We start from the raw sequence: 20000 nt of genomic DNA on the forward strand, positions 1-20000 counted from the left end.
CATGTAGATCTGCTATTTCACAATTTCTGCCTCTAATATTAGACAATTTGGCCAATGTTTAATTTGTCATTTCAGAGGTATTAACAAAATCAATAACCAAAGAATAACCATAGCTATTTTTTCCAGGACCTTCCAGGACCTTCCAGGACCCTTGATCAATTCCCAAACTGTTCCAGTACTGGAAAAATATTTTTCTAATTTCAAAATATTTCCAGGAATTTCATGACCGTGGGAACCCAGAGTATAGCTGATCTCTCTCTCTCACACACACACACACACACACACACACACACACACACACACACACACACACACACACACACACACACACACACACACACACACACACACACACACACACACACTGATTGATTGAATACTTCATTATCAGTTGTCATAGTTAAAGTACAGGACAGTACAGTTCAGATACAAGCTCTACTGATAGGATTTAAACCCAAGAAAGCACTATGACTTGTTTACATTGTGGTCCTTTGTACTCAATTCATAGAGTATTCACTCTCTCTCACACACTCTCTCTCTCTCTCTCTCTCTCTCTGTATGTGCATTGTTCTCTCGCCCCCAGCTGTATGTGTGTGTGGGGTGTAGTGTGTATGTGTGTGTGTGTGTGTGTGTGTGTGTGTGTGTGTGTGTGTGTGTGTGTGTGTGTGTGTGTAGTGTGTATGTGTGTGTGTGTGTGTGTATGTGTGTGTGGGGTGTAGTGTGTATGTGTGTGTGTATGTGTGTGTGGGTGGGTGTAGTGTGTGAACCTTCTGTTTCATAAACTGATGACATGGTAACAATGTTGGCTGTTCTCGTGTGTTGGGGCATTCTCCAAATATTCAAATATTCGAATATCAAAGTCACTATTCGACGTTGTTCATCGAAGTCGAATATTCGTTTTTTTGACTGGTGCATGGATGTGTTAATGCTCTATACTAGGGGTTCTCAAACCTTTTTAGGCCGTGACCCCCAAAATAAACATATTTGAACTGGGGACCCCCACCCTGACAAGCACTTGGAATTGTAGGTATTACATTTAATGTGACTCGGTTCCACAGATAAATATTGTGAAAATAGCCGATCTACATGCTCACAACGCGCGTTGTGAGCATGTAGATCGGCTATTTTCACAATGTTCGCCTCTTGCTTACTTAATATTTGAGAGTTTGGCCGGTCCTGTCGAATATTCGAATACTTTGAGGTAGAATAATTCGAATACTAAAAATCACTATTGCCCTATCGTGAGAATGTAATAAATCCTAAAACACAAGATTAAATGTTGACTATCCTAAAACCCATGATTAGGGGCCACGGTGGTGCAGTCGGTAGTGCTGTCTCCTCACAGCTAGAAGGTCCTGGGTTCGATTCCCGCCAGGGGACGCTGTGGGCGCTGGGAGGGTGTTCTCTCCTCCGTGTCATCAGCACCCATACCCTAGGTGGGGTTGGCGATAGGGCCTTTCTGTGTGGAGTTTGCATGTTCTCCTCGTGTCTCCTAGGGTAGGTACCATCACAAAAAAAAAGAACATGCAGTAATCCTCAAATCATCTCTATACTGCCTCCCCCTGGCCAGCAGGGGCGCCTGATGGAGGGGAAAGGAACTGGTCTCTATACTGCCTCCCCCTGGCCAGCAGGGGCGCCTGATGGAGGGGAAAGGAACAGGTTGGAATAACGTGTTCCTTCCACGCGCTACGTCCAACTGGGGAAACTCCCCCCTGTCAGGTGAAAAGAAACAACTTGGACTCTTCATGCATAGAAGGAAGCATGAGGTCAGTCCGTTGCTCTCCCCAGGTTGGCAGAGGGAGAGCAGAGCAGAGCCCAGGATTACAGTAGATAATTGACACTGGGTGAAAAATGTGTTACAAAAAGTTAAAACACATAAATGTTGACTATCCTAAAAACACAACACAACACCAGAAGGTTCTGTTATCTAAATAACAGACACACCGTTGAACATTGAGATGTTTTAAACCATCACCTCTAAAATAGAGGGAAATGTATCAGGTTAAAGTCATGAGAATAATTATTTATTTTGAGAAGATCAAATGAACTGTGACATTAAAGGAGTAGTTCACCCCCAAAAGGACCTTTTTTTCCTATTGATTACTCACCACATGGAGAATTGATTTCAATAATACTTTGTTTTTATTTTTTATCACATTCCTAAGACAATATTTCGATTAAAATAAATGTACCCCCATTGATTCCGGATTGGGTCCCCATCTGGAATCAATGGGGGTAAATTTACTATATTTTAAAAAAAAATCGTCTTAGGAATGTGATAAATACAAAAAAAAAATATGATTGAACTCAATTTGGGGGTGAACTACTCTTTTAAACGTTTTATTAGAGTTCTGTTTACTCTCTCTGTGTCTCAGAGGAGGCCTGTTGTTTTGATGCACATCCAGGTGTTTTGTAGATCTGATGTTGTGTGTCCTGTCCATCTAGGTGTTTGTAGATCTGATGTTGTGTGTCCTGTCCATCCAGGTGTTTGTAGATCTGATATTGTGTGTCCTGCCCATCCAGGTGTTTGTAGATCTGATGTTGTGTGTCCTGTCCATCCAGGTGTTTTGTAGATCTGATATTGTGTGTCCTGTCCATCCAGGTGTTTGTAGATCTGATATTGTGTGTCCTGTCCATCCAGGTGTTTGTAGATCTGATGTTGTGTGTCCTGTCCATCCAGGTGTTTGTAGATCTGGGCTGTGACGTGCTGCGCTCAGCGTTTGAAGGATACAACGCCTGCATCTTCGCCTACGGACAGACCGGCTCTGGGAAGAGTTACACTATGATGGGCAACCCTGTGAGTCCATCCATATGTTTATAGATCTGATATACCATCCATATGTTTATAGATCTGATATACCATCCACATGTTTATAGATCTGATATACCATCCATATGTTTATACATCTGGTATACCATCCATATGTTTATACATCTGGTATACCATCCATATGTTTATACATCTGGTATACCATCCATATGTTTATAGATCTAATATACCATCCATATGTTTATACATCTGGTATACCATCCATATGTTTATAGATCTAATATACCATCCATATGTTTATACATCTGGTATACCATCCATATGTTTATACATCTGGTATACCATCCATATGTTTATAGATCTGGTATACCATCCATATGTTTATAGATCTAATATACCATCCATATGTTTATACATCTGGTATACCATCCATATGTTTATACATCTGGTATACCATCCATATGTTTATAGATCTGATATGCCATCCATATGTTTATAGATCTGATATACCATCCATATGTTTATACATCTGGTATACCATCCATATGTTTATACATCTGGTATACCATCCACATGTTTATACATCTAATATACCATCCTTATGCTTATATATCTGATATACCCTGTCAGACAGTGGTTTTCAAACCTGTTTCACATCAATCGTCAATCATTTATTGAGCATTATCGTCATGATTTTTCACAAATAGCAGATATACAAGCTACGAGCTTGTATATCTGCTATTTTTTAAAAAGCTATTGAGTATAAAATAATGTTTAAATTAAAGCGGTTAAAATGTATAGGTCTCAGCGGGTTATTATGGGATGTGGTGTGTTTGCTATAGCAATGCAGACGGAGGTATAACATTATGGGATGTTCTCTCCATGTTAACATTATGGTATGTTTTCAGGGTGACGCGGGTTTGATTCCCAGGATATGTGAGGGTCTGTTCAGCCGCATCTCCGAGGCCTCCAGGTGGGACCAGGCCTCCTTCAGGACGGAGGTCAGGTGAGATCACACCGTCTGTCTGTCATTTATCTGATCTTTCTGATGTGTTCTGCACTCTGATACATTAAAGGTGATGCACCATGAAAATTCACTTTTCCTATTTTAAAACCTTTTTGGGGGGTCCCACTAGCACCTTCTATCCTCACAAAGTCCCATTTCAGACCGTTGTGTCTTTCTCTGGTTTTGGGAAGGTGGAGGTTAAAAGCATCCCACGGGTTCTCAAAACAGGCTATCCAGATTTGCTGCCGTTTGTGACGTAAAAAATGAGAGGCTCTCTATTCAGGTGTGGTAATTTAGCCTCAAACCTTTTTTTTTTTAAAGATTTGTTTTTGGGCTTTTTTATGCTTTTATTTGATAGGACAGTAGACTGACAGGAAATGGGGAGAGAGATGGGGAATGACATGTGGCAAAGGTCGTCCAGATCGGGAATCGAACCGGCGACGCCAGCAGGCATCATAGCCTAATATGTGGTATGCACCTTGACCACTAGGCCAGTGGGCGCCCTTAGCCTCAAACCTTTTGAAAAACGTTTTTTTGGGACATAAACAATATGACAAATACTTTTTAAATGCATGGTGTATCACCTTTAAAACCTTTATAGACCTGGCGACCGATCGGGTTAAAATGCTTCTTATTAAACAATACGGTAGATAGGGGAGCGTACCATATTGCAGTGTTTCTCAACCACTGGTCCTGGGGACCTTTGGTGTGCCCCTGAGAAGGGTCAAGTGTGCCCCTTGAAACTGCTTGAAAGCCAGTATTGTATTTATCATTTAAAAATGATTTAAACTAGTGAAAACAGCCGATCTACAAGCACACAATGGCGTTGTGTGCTTGTAGATCTGCTGTTTTCACTACTGTTGTGCGACAGCCTTGTATGATGAAGCAGGGCTTTACTTTGCAAAGAAACGTACACATTTGAAACTTGGAGATACAAGGTTTCTTCCCGACAGTGAGGATATTTACACCCCCGTATTATGTTGGTGTGACCATGGATTCTTGGGACATGAAAAGTGTGTCCATGCAGAAAAAAGGTTGAGAAACACTGCCATATTGTGACATCCACGAGCCTTCAGTAAGCACAATCTGAACGTTTGTGTGTAGACCAGGGTTTCACAAATCTTTTTGTCTCAGGGCACCCCATTAATATTTATTTTCATCCGAGGCACCCTTACATTATATCGTCATTGTTGGGTGGAAACCTTGTATGTCCAAAACCTTCTCTTTTTGTGTTATTATTTTAAAAACGATTTGAAATAGTGAAAACAGCCGATCTACAACCACACATGAGAGGCGTTGTGTGCTTGTAGATCGACTATTTTCACTACTTGTGTGACGCTTTTGTATGATGTAGGGCTTTTATTTTATCAAATAAACATACACATTTGAAACTTGGAGATACAAGATTTTTGCCTGACAGTGATGATATTCATCATTTTCACTCTTGCGAGGAAAACGTTGAGATAATAGCCATTTTGGTTAGAACTGACTGAAAATAACTTTGTACTTCAAGTTTAATTAAAATGATACTAAATATTTTTTCAAGTGTCCAAATAAATTCCAAATATTATCAAATTATTTCGCGGCACCCCTGGACTGCCGTCCCGGCACCCCAGGGTGCCCCGTCACCCCAGGGTGCCCTGTCACCCACTTTGAAAACCCCTGCTGTAGACGTATGTGGCAAAGTGGCTGAGTTGCGTAACACCAGGTTGAGGGGGATTCATGACGGTCGTGAGAAACGACCATCATGTTTCGCATGGCTACAAAAACAAACAATTTGCACCTCTAATGTGGGGGGAGCAGCACAGCCAAACGTGTGGGTAGCGGCCCCAAACATTTTCAAACTGGCCTGGCAGGCCTGTAATACTGTTCTGTTGGTGTTCACCTGTGTTGCATTGGAGCATTGAATGATTGCACTGTCCCACAGTAATAAGGAAAGAGAAAAACAACAACATTTTTACACTTTGTTAATTTTAAACTCAGTGCCGGGGGAATCCCACAAAGACAGTGGATGCCAGCAGAACCAGGCCGTTTTGGCACATTCTTGGTTGGTGCTACTGCTACCCACACGTTTGGCTGTGCTGCTCATTTCACAAAGTCCCCGATGCGTACAAGCTGTTCCTCGTTATCAAAGATAAAAATGATACAAAACACAATGCCAATTGGTATTATTAAAGGAGAGATATAATGGACCATTACCATCAGTTCTTTGTAAACCAAGCCTTTTATGCTTCCCTCTCTTCGTTGTGTTGTCGTTCAGCTACTTGGAGATCTACAACGAACGGGTCCGAGACCTGCTGAGACGGAAGTCCAACCAGACGTACAACCTGAGGGTCCGAGAACACCCTAAAGATGGTCCCTATGTGGAAGGTAAGAGCTCTCGCTCTCTCTCTCTCTCTTTAAAATTAATCTGCTTTAAGTAGCAAATGAGGGGTCCAACTAGGGTTTTTTTCATGATTCTGAATCCATTGCAAGCATCTGTTTTGCACAAAAAACATTCATTGGGCTAAAAACAGCCCCACAAGACTATGGTTTACTGATGAAAAGTGATGATTCATCACTTTTTACACATTTTGTGGGGGCCTCATATGCTACTTAAAGCAGATTAATTTTTTGCTTTTTTTTCCTTTATATAGTAAAGTTAATATGACACTAGTCTCGCGTGGCCAGACTGTTGCCTCCGCGATTTGGTCAAATGCTCCCGGCATACAGTCTGGCAGACGGAAATAGAAACGGTGAGTGCGAGATAAAGCGGATGTGACGCAACCGCCCCCTTGGTGCAGTAGCAATAACATGTCCTACTGGAAGCGTTATGTCTCCTTTCAACATTTCTGGGGGCTTTATTTCGTCTTTCTCTGGTGTTATTGGTGTTACCTCCATGATGTTTTCAAACGTTTTCTTAAACTATACACTCATAACAATAATAGGCAGCTCGAATGACTTTGTCTGAGCTATTGTGTTTCTGTTATGTTTCCAATGGGACTACAGTTCAGTGCAGCAGTGGCTACTTACGATACTCGCCGTTCGGGAGCTGCTCTTCCAGACTCTATATAGCATTCGGAGATTGTGGAATAGTTGTCTACGCGAGACTAATATGACACCAACTCTAGCGGCTGATAACATCAATTTAGCTGTGTCTCAGAAAGGGTTATCATACCAAAATATAATCTACAGATTTAGAGCTTTTCAAAATGCATGATAACCTTTGCCACCTTTCGGAGAGCGACATCTCGTATGGTCCATGGATTATCTCTCTCTCTCTCTCTCTCTCTCTCTCTCTCTCTCTCTCTCTCTCTCTCTCTCTCTCTCTCTCAGACCTGTCCAACAGAACTACAGTGTCTCTCGCCCTCTCTCTCTCTCTCTCTCAGACCTGTCCAACAGAACTACAGTGTCTCTCGCCCTCTCTCTCTCCCTCAGACCTGTCCAACAGAACTACAGTGTCTCTCGCCCTCTCTCTCTCTCTCAGACCTGTCCAACAGAACTACAGTGTCTCTCGCCCTCTCTCTCTCTCTCAGACCTGTCCAACAGAACCTCAGTGTCTCTCGCCCTCTCTCTCTCTCAGACCTGTCCAACAGAACTACAGTGTCTCTCGCCCTCTCTCTCTCTCTCAGACCTGTCCAACAGAACTACAGTGTCTCTCGCCCTCTCTCTCTCTCTCAGACCTGTCCAACAGAACTACAGTGTCTCTCGCCCTCTCTCTCTCTCAGACCTGTCCAACAGAACTACAGTGTCTCTCGCCCTCTCTCTCTCTCAGACCTGTCCAACAGAACTACAGTGTCTCTCGCCCTCTCTCTCTCTCTCAGACCTGTCCAACAGAACTACAGTGTCTCTTGCCCTCTCTCTCTCTCTCTCAGACCTGTCCAACAGAACTACAGTGTCTCTCGCCCTCTCTCTCTCTCTCAGACCTGTCCAACAGAACTACAGTGTCTCTCGCCCTCTCTCTCTCTCTCAGACCTGTCCAACAGAACTACAGTGTCTCTCGCCCTCTCTCTCTCTCAGACCTGTCCAACAGAACTACAGTGTCTCTCGCCCTCTCTCTCTCTCTCAGACCTGTCCAACAGAACTACAGTGTCTCTTGCCCTCTCTCTCTCTCTCTCAGACCTGTCCAACAGAACTACAGTGTCTCTCGCCCTCTCTCTCTCTCTCAGACCTGTCCAACAGAACTACAGTGTCTCTTGCCCTCTCTCTCTCTCTCTCAGACCTGTCCAACAGAACTACAGTGTCTCTCGCCCTCTCTCTCTCTCCAGACCTGTCCAAACACCTGGTCCAGAACTACAGTGACGTGGAGGACCTGATGGAGGCGGGCAACATCAACAGAACCACCGCCAGCACCGCCATGAACGACGTCAGCAGCAGATCTCACGCTATCTTCACCATCAACTTTACACAGGTAGGATATCTATAGATCTACTATATCTATCTATCTATCTATCTATCTATCTATCTATCTATCTATCTATCTATCTATCTATCTATCTATCTATCTATCTATCTATCTATCTATCTATCTATCTTCACCATCAACTTCACACAGGTGGGATATCTATAGATCTACTATATCTATCTATCTACAACATCTACTTCCCCCAGGTCGGTTCGGGAGGGTGAAAGCAAACCTTTCCATGAGACCTGGTAGGTCCGGTCAGACAGGTAGGAGGAGAACCACGTTAGTGCCGTCCCAGTGCGGCGTATAGGTCAGCAATCTACAAGCACACAATCTACAAGCCGATCTACAAGCACACAACGCGAGGCGATTCCCAGAGGGAATCGATCTGAAGACAATGGGAAAACCCTTGAACAAAAAACGGGGTGAAGTAATCCAAAGAGAAAACCCTTGAAATAACACAGAGTGACGTCATCAACACGGTGATGATGTCACCATCATCACCATCAACAGCCAATGAGGGACCAGCATTCTTGGTGATGTCGCCATCAACAAGTGTGACCTGATAAAAATAACAACGCGCTCTGCTGACGCACATTCAGGCCTTAAGGGCCATATATGGATTCTGTGAGTGTGTGAGTGTGTGTGTGTAGGCCGTCTATACCATGGGCCCATAGCCAATCAGAGAGAGGCAAAGGGTGATGTCATAATATCGAGGCATATACAATAGAGTTCTCAAATTCTGCCCGAACCCGACCTGACATTTAGGGTAGGGTAGGGTCTAAAATGTATGCTAATTAGTCGGGCCAGGTAGGGCTCTGGCTCAATGAAAAAAGAAAATATGTTTTTATTATTATTTTATTACTATTAACTCACTGAACGCCATAAACGTCTTATACGTCTTTGGACCTCGGTGCCATAAACGTCTTTTACGTCTTTTTAATTAATCAAAAGTTTTATCATTTTTTCATAATTGTAATTTCAAAAAAATCGCTCTAGAAGTTGGCCATATGCCTCCGTGACCTGAGCGATACGGCCGATTTGACTGTAGCACCAGTGTAACACAGTCCGGCGGAAAATCGGTATAGCCGAAGATTGGTTCCGGCCGTTTAAATGTTATCTAAAACGTTCGTTTATACACTTTCCCGTGCATCCCTGACGAACTATAAGTACTCAAAAAACGCAGAAAATTCTCAGGATTCCAGCGGTGCCATCCATTCTTCTCTACCTATCCTTGATCGCGATCGCCAGGGTTCCGAAGTGTGTTAGCATGCTAGCTAAAAGGCCTGGCCAAAATGTAAACAACAGGCCCAAACCAAAAAAAAGATGGACGTCTTCTTCCTTCTTCTGTTAGTTGATCAGATAGTAGGAGACCACCCTCTGGTGGTTTTCAAATGGTATTGCACTCCAGATTGCACACAGGGCCCATCACAGCACACACATATGATGATGATCAAGACATCTTACACATGTTCTATTGAAGCCCAAATCTAATGATAGGATATATATATATAAATATACATGTTTTCCTTTGTAAGAGGGGTAGTGTGGCTTTCGATAGAAGCATAGATTTATATATGTAATTTAAGTACAAAATATGATTTTGGCCCCCATAAAAAGGCAAAATTAAGCAAAATGGCTGGCACCAGTTTTGTAGATTTTGAATAAAGGGTGGCATTCACTGAGTTAAGCTGGTTGCACACTGCTGCGTTTTTCGTTGCGAAATGCGTTTTTCAGGGCAAGGAGAGAGAGAGAGAGATAGAGAGAGCAAGGGACCGAGTGGTGAGCGAAACGGGCGGCAGTGTGCAAACGTGACTGACATAACGTGAGGTTGATTTTTTTATTTGCGTGCTCCGAAATTCACTCCGATATTCGGCCCGAAAAACGCAGCAGTGTGCAACCACCTTTACTCTGTGATAGAGTAATGAGAACCCGATTTTTCAGGCCCGTTGAGAACTCTAATATACAAGGGCCACAAGAGGGGCCGTCTATGCCCGTAGCAATCAGAACGGGCATAAACTGGCATATGTCCGATAACCTTGAAGTGTGTTGGATTGGTGAGCTTCATGTGACATTTTGGTCAACCAGGACGAGGGATGGGACGATAAGCGATATTATCGTATATCGGGATAAAAAACACTCATGATAATCGTATTGTGGAGATTTAATTTATCGTGATATCGTCATCCGTCATGCACTGGGATCAATTCACCTTTTATTTGCCGAGCTGCATATCCGGTTAGCGGTACCATTTAAACCCTCTATAATTGGTAAAACATACTTAATATAATATACATACGTCTTTTTTCACTCTCTATCAAATCTCTTTGCCAAAAAATATCCGATCTACAAGCTCACAACGCGTCGCCTTGCGACACGTTGTGAGCTTGTAGATCTGCTATTTTTTGGCAAATGTTCCCAGGACAATGGATGTTTGGGATATTTTGATTATTGCGATAATATCGTAAATCGTGATTTCTTTGGTCACAATAATCGTGATATGAAATGTTCATATCGTCCCATCCCTAACCGGAACCAATCTCCATGATTGGTCAAGTTTCAGGTGACATCATAATATATATCCATATTGTTGTCATGGTTACCCAACCAATATCCATGTGGAGGTACAGCCCAGAGGAACTCCATGTTTGGGCAAGACCGACGTCATTTGTGATGAGGTCGGATTTCAGTCAGCTTGACTTAAACACTGATAACGACTTCATGTTCTGCTGTGATCACATCAGGATGGTAAAGACCAACGTCACTGGTTGAAGACACCTGGCCTTGCTGCTGTTACGGTGAAGCTTTCAGTTAGTCAGGTTATGTAAGGCGCTTCCAAGGAGTGGCTTTGTGTGTCCCCCCATGTCCATATATGGTCATTTCAGTCCAGAATGAACAGGTTTTATCTGTCCGTAAATGTGTGTCCCATGTGTGTCCCCCCATGTCCATATATGGTCATTTCAGTCCAGAATGAACAGGTTGTATCTGTCCTGTACGTCCAGAATATGTGTGTAGTGTCCGTCCCGGTCTGATGATTGGATGATTAAAAATGTCCAATGAGACCATACTTTGAGGATTGGTCAAGCTTCACATGACAATCCGGCCCTCCAGATAAAATCATTCATTCCTTCAGAATTCAGAATTCTGTAGCTCTAGACTATTTTATACTCAGATTCACCGCTTCACTTCAAACAGAGGTTTGTTTTTACTATATATTTCCAGTGTTTCCCACTTTGGCTTTCATTCTCAGTGTGTAGAAATGGCGTCCGCCGGCAGTCTGCTGTCTGAAGAACACTTCCTGTGTTCTATCTGTATGGATGTGTTCACTGATCCAGTCGTCACTCCATGTGGACACAACTACTGCAAAGCCTGCATCACACATTACTGGAACACCAGTGATGTGTGTCGCTGTCCACTGTGTGCAAAGACCTTCAACAAGAGACCAGAAGTGTCTGTGAATTCTCTGATTTCTGAGATGGTTCGTCAGTTCAGGAATCACAAGCAGAAAGAGGAGTTTGAAGCAAAGACAGAGGCTGAGGTTCAGCAGATGATCCAGGAGAGACGAGTGAAGATCCAGGAGGTCAGACACTCAGTAGAGCTCAGCAGGAAAGATGCAGACACAGCGATAGCAGGCAGCGTGCAGGTCTTCACTGCTCTGATCAGCTGTATTGAGAGAAGTCAGGCTGAGCTCATTGGTGTGATTGAAGAGAAGCATGAAACAACGGAGAAACAGGCTGAAGGCTTCATTAAAGAGCTTCAACAGGAAATCACTCTGTTAGAGAAGAGATGCTCTGAGCTGAAGCAGCTCTCACACACTGAAGACCACCTCCACCTCCTCCAGAACTTCACATCCATCAACACCCCTCCACCCACCAAGGACTGGACAAAGGTCAATGTCCATCAGTCTTCATATGTGGGGACTGTGAGGACAGCTGTGGCTCAGCTGGAGAAGACACTCAGTCAAGAGATGGAGAAGAAGCTGTTTGATGTTGAGCTGAGGAGGATCCAGCAATATGAGATGGATGTGACTCTGGATCCTGATACAGCACATCCCAACCTCATCCTGTCTGAGGATGGGAGACAAGTGAGTGATGGAAACATATGGAAGGTTGTCCCAAACAACTCAGAGAGATTCTCTCCATGTCTCAGTGTCTTAGGAAAACAAAGCATCTCCTCAGGAAGGTTTTACTATGAGGTTCAGGTTAAAGGGAAGACTGCCTGGGATCTAGGAGTGGTCAGAGAGTCCATCAACAGGAAAGGTACAAAAACCAAACTGACCCCCAGCAATGGTTTCTGGACTATAGTGTTGAGGAATGGAAATGAGTACGAGGCTGCTGCTGACCCTGCTGTCCTCCTCCCTGTCAGAGAGGAGCTCCAGAAAGTGGGAGTGTTTGTGGATTATGAGGAGGGTCTGGTCTCCTTTTATGATGTGGAGGCCAGAGTTCATCTCTACTCTTTCACTTGCTGCTCCTTCACTGAGAAACTCTATCCATACTTCAGTCCATGTGTTAATGCTGGTGGTAGAAACTCTGCTCCTCTGACCATCTCTCCTGTCATGGACATGGACGCTGGTCTTGGTAGGGACGGAGGGAACCTGTCCCCTCCGACTTCAAAAAGAAGAAAAATATAAATATTGAACTTTATCACAAAAAAAAAAAACATTATGCCTAATTTCTATTAAGCTGACTCTACATATGCAAAGAAAAGAATGTGGTGAAAAACAATCCTCAAGTATCCTGTTTGCGCCTTCAAAACAGGATAGGTGTGTTTGTCTCTTTTCACATTACGGAGATATATAAAAAATAAAACATAAATCATCAAAAGGATGAAATCCTATGAGGTCTGCACAAATGTGTACAATAAAGACTAAACTAAATCACAGACATAAAAATTAAAAAAAAACATGATCATCAAGAGACAATTATAATAACAAAATGGATAAAACTAATTGAGGAAAAAGGAGGATTTGAGCAGGGGAACTCCGTCTCTTATACATTAGGGACTTTAAGCTCTGACGGCTACGGCAGATGTCTACGGTAACTGGACATGGATCATACATTAGGGACTTTAAAACTCAACTTCTGCCAAAAAAATACCCCTTTGTACCCCTTATCTGCCATGCCCGTAGAACCCGGAGATTTAATAAGCTTTAATTAAAAAAAAAAAATTATCGAAGCAGAACTAAAATAGGCCGGAACTAATGCTCCGTGATCGGTTTCTACACGGACACATTATTGAGCGGACCACTTAACATTGAGGCCGTGAACCGGAAGCGGATGGTCCGTCGTCTATTTTGGCCCGTTAGCTTTCTGTATAAACTCCGCGGCATACAGACGGAGAACTTATTGATCAATTGTAAAAATTTAAAAGGATTTGAGAAGCTGATGGAATACGCGAACACACGATGCATAGCATTGTCCGATCACGCACGATGGGAACTGGATGAGTGCCCACGTTAACAGGTAGGAGAAGCCGGCAGTGAAAGACATAGAAAAATCTCCGGGCTCTATGGCCGTAAACTACGAATGAGTTAATCTCTGACGGCTACAGCAGATGGCTACGGTAACTGGACATGGATCAGTGCCTTCCTGCCGTCGCAGCCTTCCTACTCCGGCAGAAACTACCTTTCCACGTAGCGTCATACAGTAGCAGCCGTACTCCGCCTGGCGTTGCCGTCCTGAAAACCATCTGAGCTTAAAGTCCCTAGTCTCTCTCTGTCGGGTGGAAACCTGGGGTGCGTTGGGAAACCCGCACTGGGTGTGTGCTCAGTGTAGTGAGTGCAGTGGGTGTGTGCTCAGTGTAGTGAGTGTAGTGGGTGTGTGCTCAGTGTAGTGAGTGCACTGGGTGTGTGCTCAGTGTAGTGTAGTGGGTGTGTGCTCAGTGTAGTGTAGTGGGTGTGTGCTCAGTGTAGTGAGTGTAGTGGGTGTGTGCTCAGTGTAGTGAGTGCAGTGGGTGTGTGCTCAGTGTAGTGTAGTGTAGTGGGTGTGTGCTCAGTGTAGTGAGTGTAGTGGGTGTGTGCTCAGTGTAGTGAGTGCAGTGGGTGTGTGCTCAGTGTAGTGAGTGTAGTGGGTGTGTGCTCAGTGTAGTGAGTACAGTGGGTGTGTGCTCAGTGTAGTGAGTGTAGTGGGTGTGTGCTCAGTGTAGTGAGTGCAGTGGGTGTGTGCTCAGTGTAGTGTAGTGTAGTGGGTGTGTGCTCAGTGTAGTGTAGTGGGTGTGTGCTCAGTGTAGTGAGTGTAGTGGGTGTGTGCTCAGGGTAGTGTAGTGTAGTGGGTGTGTGCTCAGTGTAGTGAGTGTAGTGGGTGTGTGCTCAGTGTAGTGTAGTGTAGTGGGTGTGTGCTCAGTGTAGTGAGTGCAGTTGGTGTGTGCTCAGTGTAGTGAGTGCAGTGGGTGTGTGCTCAGTGTAGTGAGTGTAGTGGGTGTGTGCTCAGTGTAGTGTAGTGTAGTGGGTGTGTGCTCAGTGTAGTGTAGTGTAGTGGGTGTGTGCTCAGTGTAGTGAGTGTAGTGGGTGTGTGCTCAGTGTAGTGTAGTGTAGTGGGTGTGTGCTCAGTGTAGTGTAGTGTAGTGGGTGTGTGCTCAGTGTAGTGAGTGTAGTGGGTGTGTGCTCAGTGTAGTGAGTACAGTGGGTGTGTGCTCAGTGTAGTGAGTGTAGTGGGTGTGTGCTCAGTGTAGTGAGTGCAGTGGGTGTGTGCTCAGTGTAGTGAGTGTAGTGGGTGTGTGCTCAGTGTAGTGTAGTGTAGTGGGTGTGTGCTCAGTGTAGTGTAGTGTAGTGGGTGTGTGCTCAGTGTAGTGAGTGTAGTGGGTGTGTGCTCAGTGTAGTGAGTGCAGTGGGTGTGTGCTCAGTGTAGTGAGTGTAGTGGGTGTGTGCTCAGTGTAGTGAGTGCAGTGGGTGTGTGCTCAGTGTAGTGAGTGTAGTGGGTGTGTGCTCAGTGTAGTGTAGTGTAGTGGGTGTGTGCTCAGTGTAGTGAGTGCAGTGGGTGTGTGCTCAGTGTAGTGAGTGTAGTGGGTGTGTGCTCAGTGTAGTGAGTGCAGTGGGTGTGTGCTCAGTGTAGTGAGTGTAGTGGGTGTGTGTTCAGTGTAGTGAGTGCAGTGGGTGTGTGCTCAGTGTAGTGTAGTGTAGTGGGTGTGTGCTCAGTGTAGTGTAGTGTAGTGGGTGTGTGCTCAGTGTAGTGAGTGCAGTGGGTGTGTGCTCAGTGTAGTGAGTGCAGTGGGTGTGTGCTCAGTGTAGTGTAGTGCAGTGGGTGTGTGCTCAGTGTAGTGAGTGTAGTGGGTGTGTGCTCAGTGTAGTGAGTGCAGTGGGTGTGTGCTCAGTGTAGTGTAGTGCAGTGGGTGTGTGCTCAGTGTAGTGAGTGTAGTGGGTGTGTGCTCAGTGTAGTGAGTGTAGTGGGTGTGTGCTCAGTGTAGTGAGTGTAGTGGGTGTGTGCTCAGTGTAGTGTAGTGTAGTGGGTGTGTGCTCAGTGTAGTGAGTGCAGTGGGTGTGTGCTCAGTGTAGTGAGTGCAGTGGGTGTGTGCTCAGTGTAGTGAGTGTAGTGGGTGTGTGCTCAGTGTAGTGAGTGTAGTGGGTGTGTGCTCAGTGTAGTGAGTGTAGTGGGTGTGTGCTCAGTGTAGTGAGTGCACCGGGTGTGTGCTCAGTGTAGTGAGTGTAGTGGGTGTGTGCTCAGTGTAGTGAGTGCAGTGGGCGTGACGTTGGAGAGTGCGTTCAGTGTGGCTTATTTACGAACGACCAGTTTTAAGAGGCAGCTGTGAGCTGTGTGCTTTGAAGAACTCTGAAGGTAAACTTTCTGAAGCAGCAGTTGCTGCTAAGTATGCTAACGTAACGTTGCTATTTGGAGATTTAGGTCTAATTCACAACATTGGCATACCTGCTGTTAATTTACAAGTTGTTGATGTGTGTGAAACTATCAAGCCCAAACGACCAATTAAGCTGCAAGTGCTGTATTTTGCGGTTATTTCCTCCATTGTTCACAGCTGAGAAGCATTCGAGACACGGCCATGAAAACCAACCAATCAGAACACCGCACCACACCACCACACCGCCAAACCCCATCTTCTGAGTAGGGTTGGTCAGTGCGTGCACTCAGCACACCCGGTGCGCCGCGCACTGGATTTCCGAACGACAACGCACCAAGTGCACCGAATAAACGAACGACAACATGGCACACCAGTGCGTTGAGTGCGCATATCCGAACGCACCCCAAACCTCATATGTCCAAAACTCTTATTTATTTTTAATTATTTTTAGTGAAAAAGTAGCAGATCTCCAAGCTCAAAACACGTCGCTTCACACTTGCATTTTGAGCTTGCAGATCTGCTACTTTAGATGCTGTTGTGTGACGCTGTTGGTTTGATCAACAGCGTTGGGGGGGGGGGGGGGGGGGGCAGATGATCTTAATTTTGCAACATTGTTTTCTCACTCAACAGTAAACAAACCAACATAAAGTTTAAGTGTATAGAGGGTATCTGCACATTTCTAAAGTGAAGATTTAAAGGTGATACACCATGAAAATTCACTTTTCCTATTTTAAAACCTTTTTTTGGGGTCCCACTAGCACCTTCTATCCTCACAAAGTCCCATTTCTGACCGATGTGTCTTTCTCTGGTTTTGGGAAGGTGGAGGTTAAAAGCATCCCACGGGTTCTCAAAACAGGCTGTTGCTGCCGTTTGTGATGTCATAAACGGCCATTTTTGAAGAAAAAACATATTTTCTTTTTCAAAAAAAAAATGTTTTTTTTCTCAAAAAAAAAAGTTTTTCAAATTAAACATTGGGCAAATTGTCAAATATTAGTGGCAGAAAATGTGAAAATAGCAGATCATGTGCACTATGTCTCTCTCCCACCGTGCGGGCTAAGTTTGACTCTCTCTCTCTCTGTATGTCTCTATGTCTCTCTCCCACCGTGCGGGCTGAGTTTGACTCTCTGTATGTCTCTGTAAAGCCTCTTAATGCTCATTAAGGCTTTTGCGCATAAATCTTTTTCATGGAAACACTTCAAAATTCAAAATTCCAATAAATGTAAATAAATTATGACGTTCTGGTCCATATCGTCCTCAAAGTTAACACTTTCCCCTGCCGCTTAACGTCCATTGTATTAGCGTTAGCCCACAAAACAAACCGGTTGTTACGCACAGAGTGACACGGACCGTGTGTAAATTCCTCCCGTTTTCACAACATGCCAGCTGTAGTTCTTTACAGACTGTTGTGCAAAGACAACCTCCGACAGAACCAGTGGTGGGCAAGGAGGTAGGGAGCGCTTCAGTGTGTTCTTAAGGCCTCTCCATACTTCGACCGAGTTGTGTTTTCCGACGTGCTAATTTCCGAACTCTCGTTCGGTCCAATGCTTTTCAGAAGTCCCGAGGGATATCATTTTATGGTAGAAAAGGACCTTTTGACCGAAAACGGCAGTTTTGGTCGAAGTATGGAGAGGCCTTAAGTCGGCTCATGCGACCGTCGCTAATTCGAATGACACCCGCAAATGGAAACAGGCTAAATTTTGTCTTAATGCGAATTTCTGATAATTAGTAAGTTTGACTCTCTCTCTGTATGTCTCTATGTCTCTCTCCCCCCATCCAGGCTAAGTTTGACTCTCTCTCTCTCTCTCTCTCTCTCTCTCTCTCTCTCTCTCTCTCTCTCTCTCTCTCTCTCTCTCTCTCTGTGTGTGTCTCTATGTCTCTCTCCCATCCAGGCTAAGTTTGACTCTCTCTCTCTCTCTCTCTCTCTCTCTCTCTCTCTGTGTATGTCTATGTCTCTCTCCCATCCAGGCTAAGTTTGACTCTCTCTCGCCCAGTGAGACAGTGAGTCAGATCCATCTCGTTGACCTGGCAGGAAGTGAACGTGCCGACGCCACCGGCGCCTCGGGGCTCCGCCTCAAAGAGGGCGGGAACATCAACAAGTCCCTGGTCACCCTGGGCAACGTCATCTCCTCACTGGGTGGGTGTGGCCGGGGACCCCCTGGGGACCCCCCACATAATCCTGTTTCAACTGGAGACCCCCCAAATAATACCATTTCAACTGGGGACTCCCCAAATAATACCATTTCAACTGGGGACCCCCAAATAATACTATTTCAACTGGGGACTCCCCAAATAATACCATTTCAACTGGGGACACGCCAAATAATACTATTTCAACTGGGGACCCCCACATAATACAATTTCAACTGGGGACCCCCCACATAATACTATTTCAACTGGGGACCCCGCAAATAATACTATAACTGGGGACCCCCCCCCCCCCCCAAAAAAAAAACATAATCCTATTTCAACTGGGGACCCCCAAATAATCCTATTTCAACTGGGGACCCCCCCCCCCCCCAAAAAAAAAAAACATAATCCTATTTCAACTGGGGACCCCCAAATAATCCTATTTCAACTGGGGACCCCCCAAATAATCCTATTTCAACTGGGGACCCCCCAAATAAAACTATTTCAACTGGGGACCCCCAAATGATATTATGGGGACCCCCCAAATAATCCTATTTCAACTGGGGACCCACAATATGTAGCCTGGTTCCAAACTCGCTGAATCGCTAGCCACACCCCTTTAAAATATTGTTTTGGCGATTCAGCTAGTCTGGTGTTGCTCTCACTGAAGAGGTTTTCCTCGTTTGGAAATCCGTACGGCGAATCAGTGTCGTGAATCAGCGTCTTGTGATCAGCGTGGGTGGGGTTTTCCAAGAACTCATGTGTGATTCCATGTCAACCCAGCGCCGCCGCCGCCGGACCGGACCGCACATTCCCAAACATAAACATTGCGTTGCGGCAATATGCGATCGTATCGATCTCGCTATGAAACATCAGTAGCAGACATGTTATGTTGTGTTTGATTACTAGTTTTTAGTGCTCCTATTCTGCCTGTTTCTTTGGTTAGCAAGTAGCACTAGCAAGCAACATGCTAGCCACTAGCCAGCCACACATAACAACACTACGTCATGTGTTGGTCAGACGGTGAACCAATCGCAGAAGACTGCCTCTTTGGCAACGCCCATCCCAGAGATTGCCTTGGATGAAAGCAAGTTCAGACTGAATAATGGAGTGAAACAAAATGCAATTCAGGCTGAGTGTCAGGCTACCCAATATGTGAACTGGGGACTAGATTCTGATTCTGATTCTGATTCTGATTCTGATTCTGATTCTGATTCAGTTTCTGCCCAAACCCAACCTTTACCCGAACCCGACGAGACATTTGGGGCCGGGTAGGGCCTGAAATGTATGATAATTAATTAGTCAGGCCCTTTAGAAAGAAAGCGTCAACCTTGTCCAAAACCTCAGCCTATTTTGCTCCTAGTGTTGGCTGCACTGTAACCAGGTACCATTAACGGGGCACGACACTTCACACGTTTTCAAACATGTTAGGCATCACATGTGTTATTGATTTTGATCAATATGTTGTGTGTGTGTGTTCCTGTGCGCGTGCGCGCGCGCGCGCGTGTGTGTGTGTGTGTGTGTGTGTGTATGTGTGTGTGCGTGCAGCGGACCTGAGCCAGGGCGGGGCAGTGAACGGTAACCACGGCAACCATCAGAAGAAGAAGTCGGTGTTCGTCCCGTACAGAGACTCTGTTCTGACCTGGCTGTTAAAGGACAGTCTGGGAGGAAACGCCAAGACCATCATGATAGCTAGTAAGATATACACACACACACACACACACACACACACACACTGCAACGCTAAGACTATCATGATAGCTAGTAAGATATACACACACACACACACACACTGCAACGCCAAGACCATCATGATAGCTAGTAAGATACACACACACACACACACTGCAACGCCAAGACCATCATGATAGCTAGTAAGATATACACACACACACACACACACACACACACACACACACACACAC

General features: G+C 44.8%; 2 protein-coding genes across 3 annotated transcripts in view; both read left to right on the plus strand.

The window, feature by feature from the left end:
• The window catches only part of kif16ba (kinesin family member 16Ba), a 92816-nt gene that overhangs the window by 14741 nt on the left and 58075 nt on the right, over positions 1-20000 (plus strand). For both annotated transcript variants that reach the window (XM_080721138.1, XM_080721139.1), the window contains exons 4-9: positions 2681-2797; positions 3679-3776; positions 6037-6146; positions 8024-8166; positions 17914-18082; positions 19624-19770. In XM_080721138.1, coding sequence (XP_080577264.1) covers positions 2681-2797; positions 3679-3776; positions 6037-6146; positions 8024-8166; positions 17914-18082; positions 19624-19770 — 784 coding nt within the window. The remainder of the gene's footprint in view (positions 1-2680; positions 2798-3678; positions 3777-6036; positions 6147-8023; positions 8167-17913; positions 18083-19623; positions 19771-20000) is intronic.
• LOC308281569 (pyrin-like) lies at positions 11636-17730 on the plus strand (the record flags this gene model as incomplete). The annotated part of the gene is made up of 2 exons (XM_080721797.1): positions 11636-12737; positions 17726-17730. The coding sequence occupies 2 exons, from the start codon at positions 11636-11638 to the stop codon at positions 17728-17730; spliced, it is 1107 nt and encodes a 368-aa protein (XP_080577923.1).

Source organism: Nannobrachium achirus, assembly GCF_963921795.1.
Source record: "Nannobrachium achirus genome assembly, chromosome: 3".
In the NCBI taxonomy this organism is placed as follows: Eukaryota; Metazoa; Chordata; class Actinopteri; order Myctophiformes; family Myctophidae; genus Nannobrachium; species Nannobrachium achirus.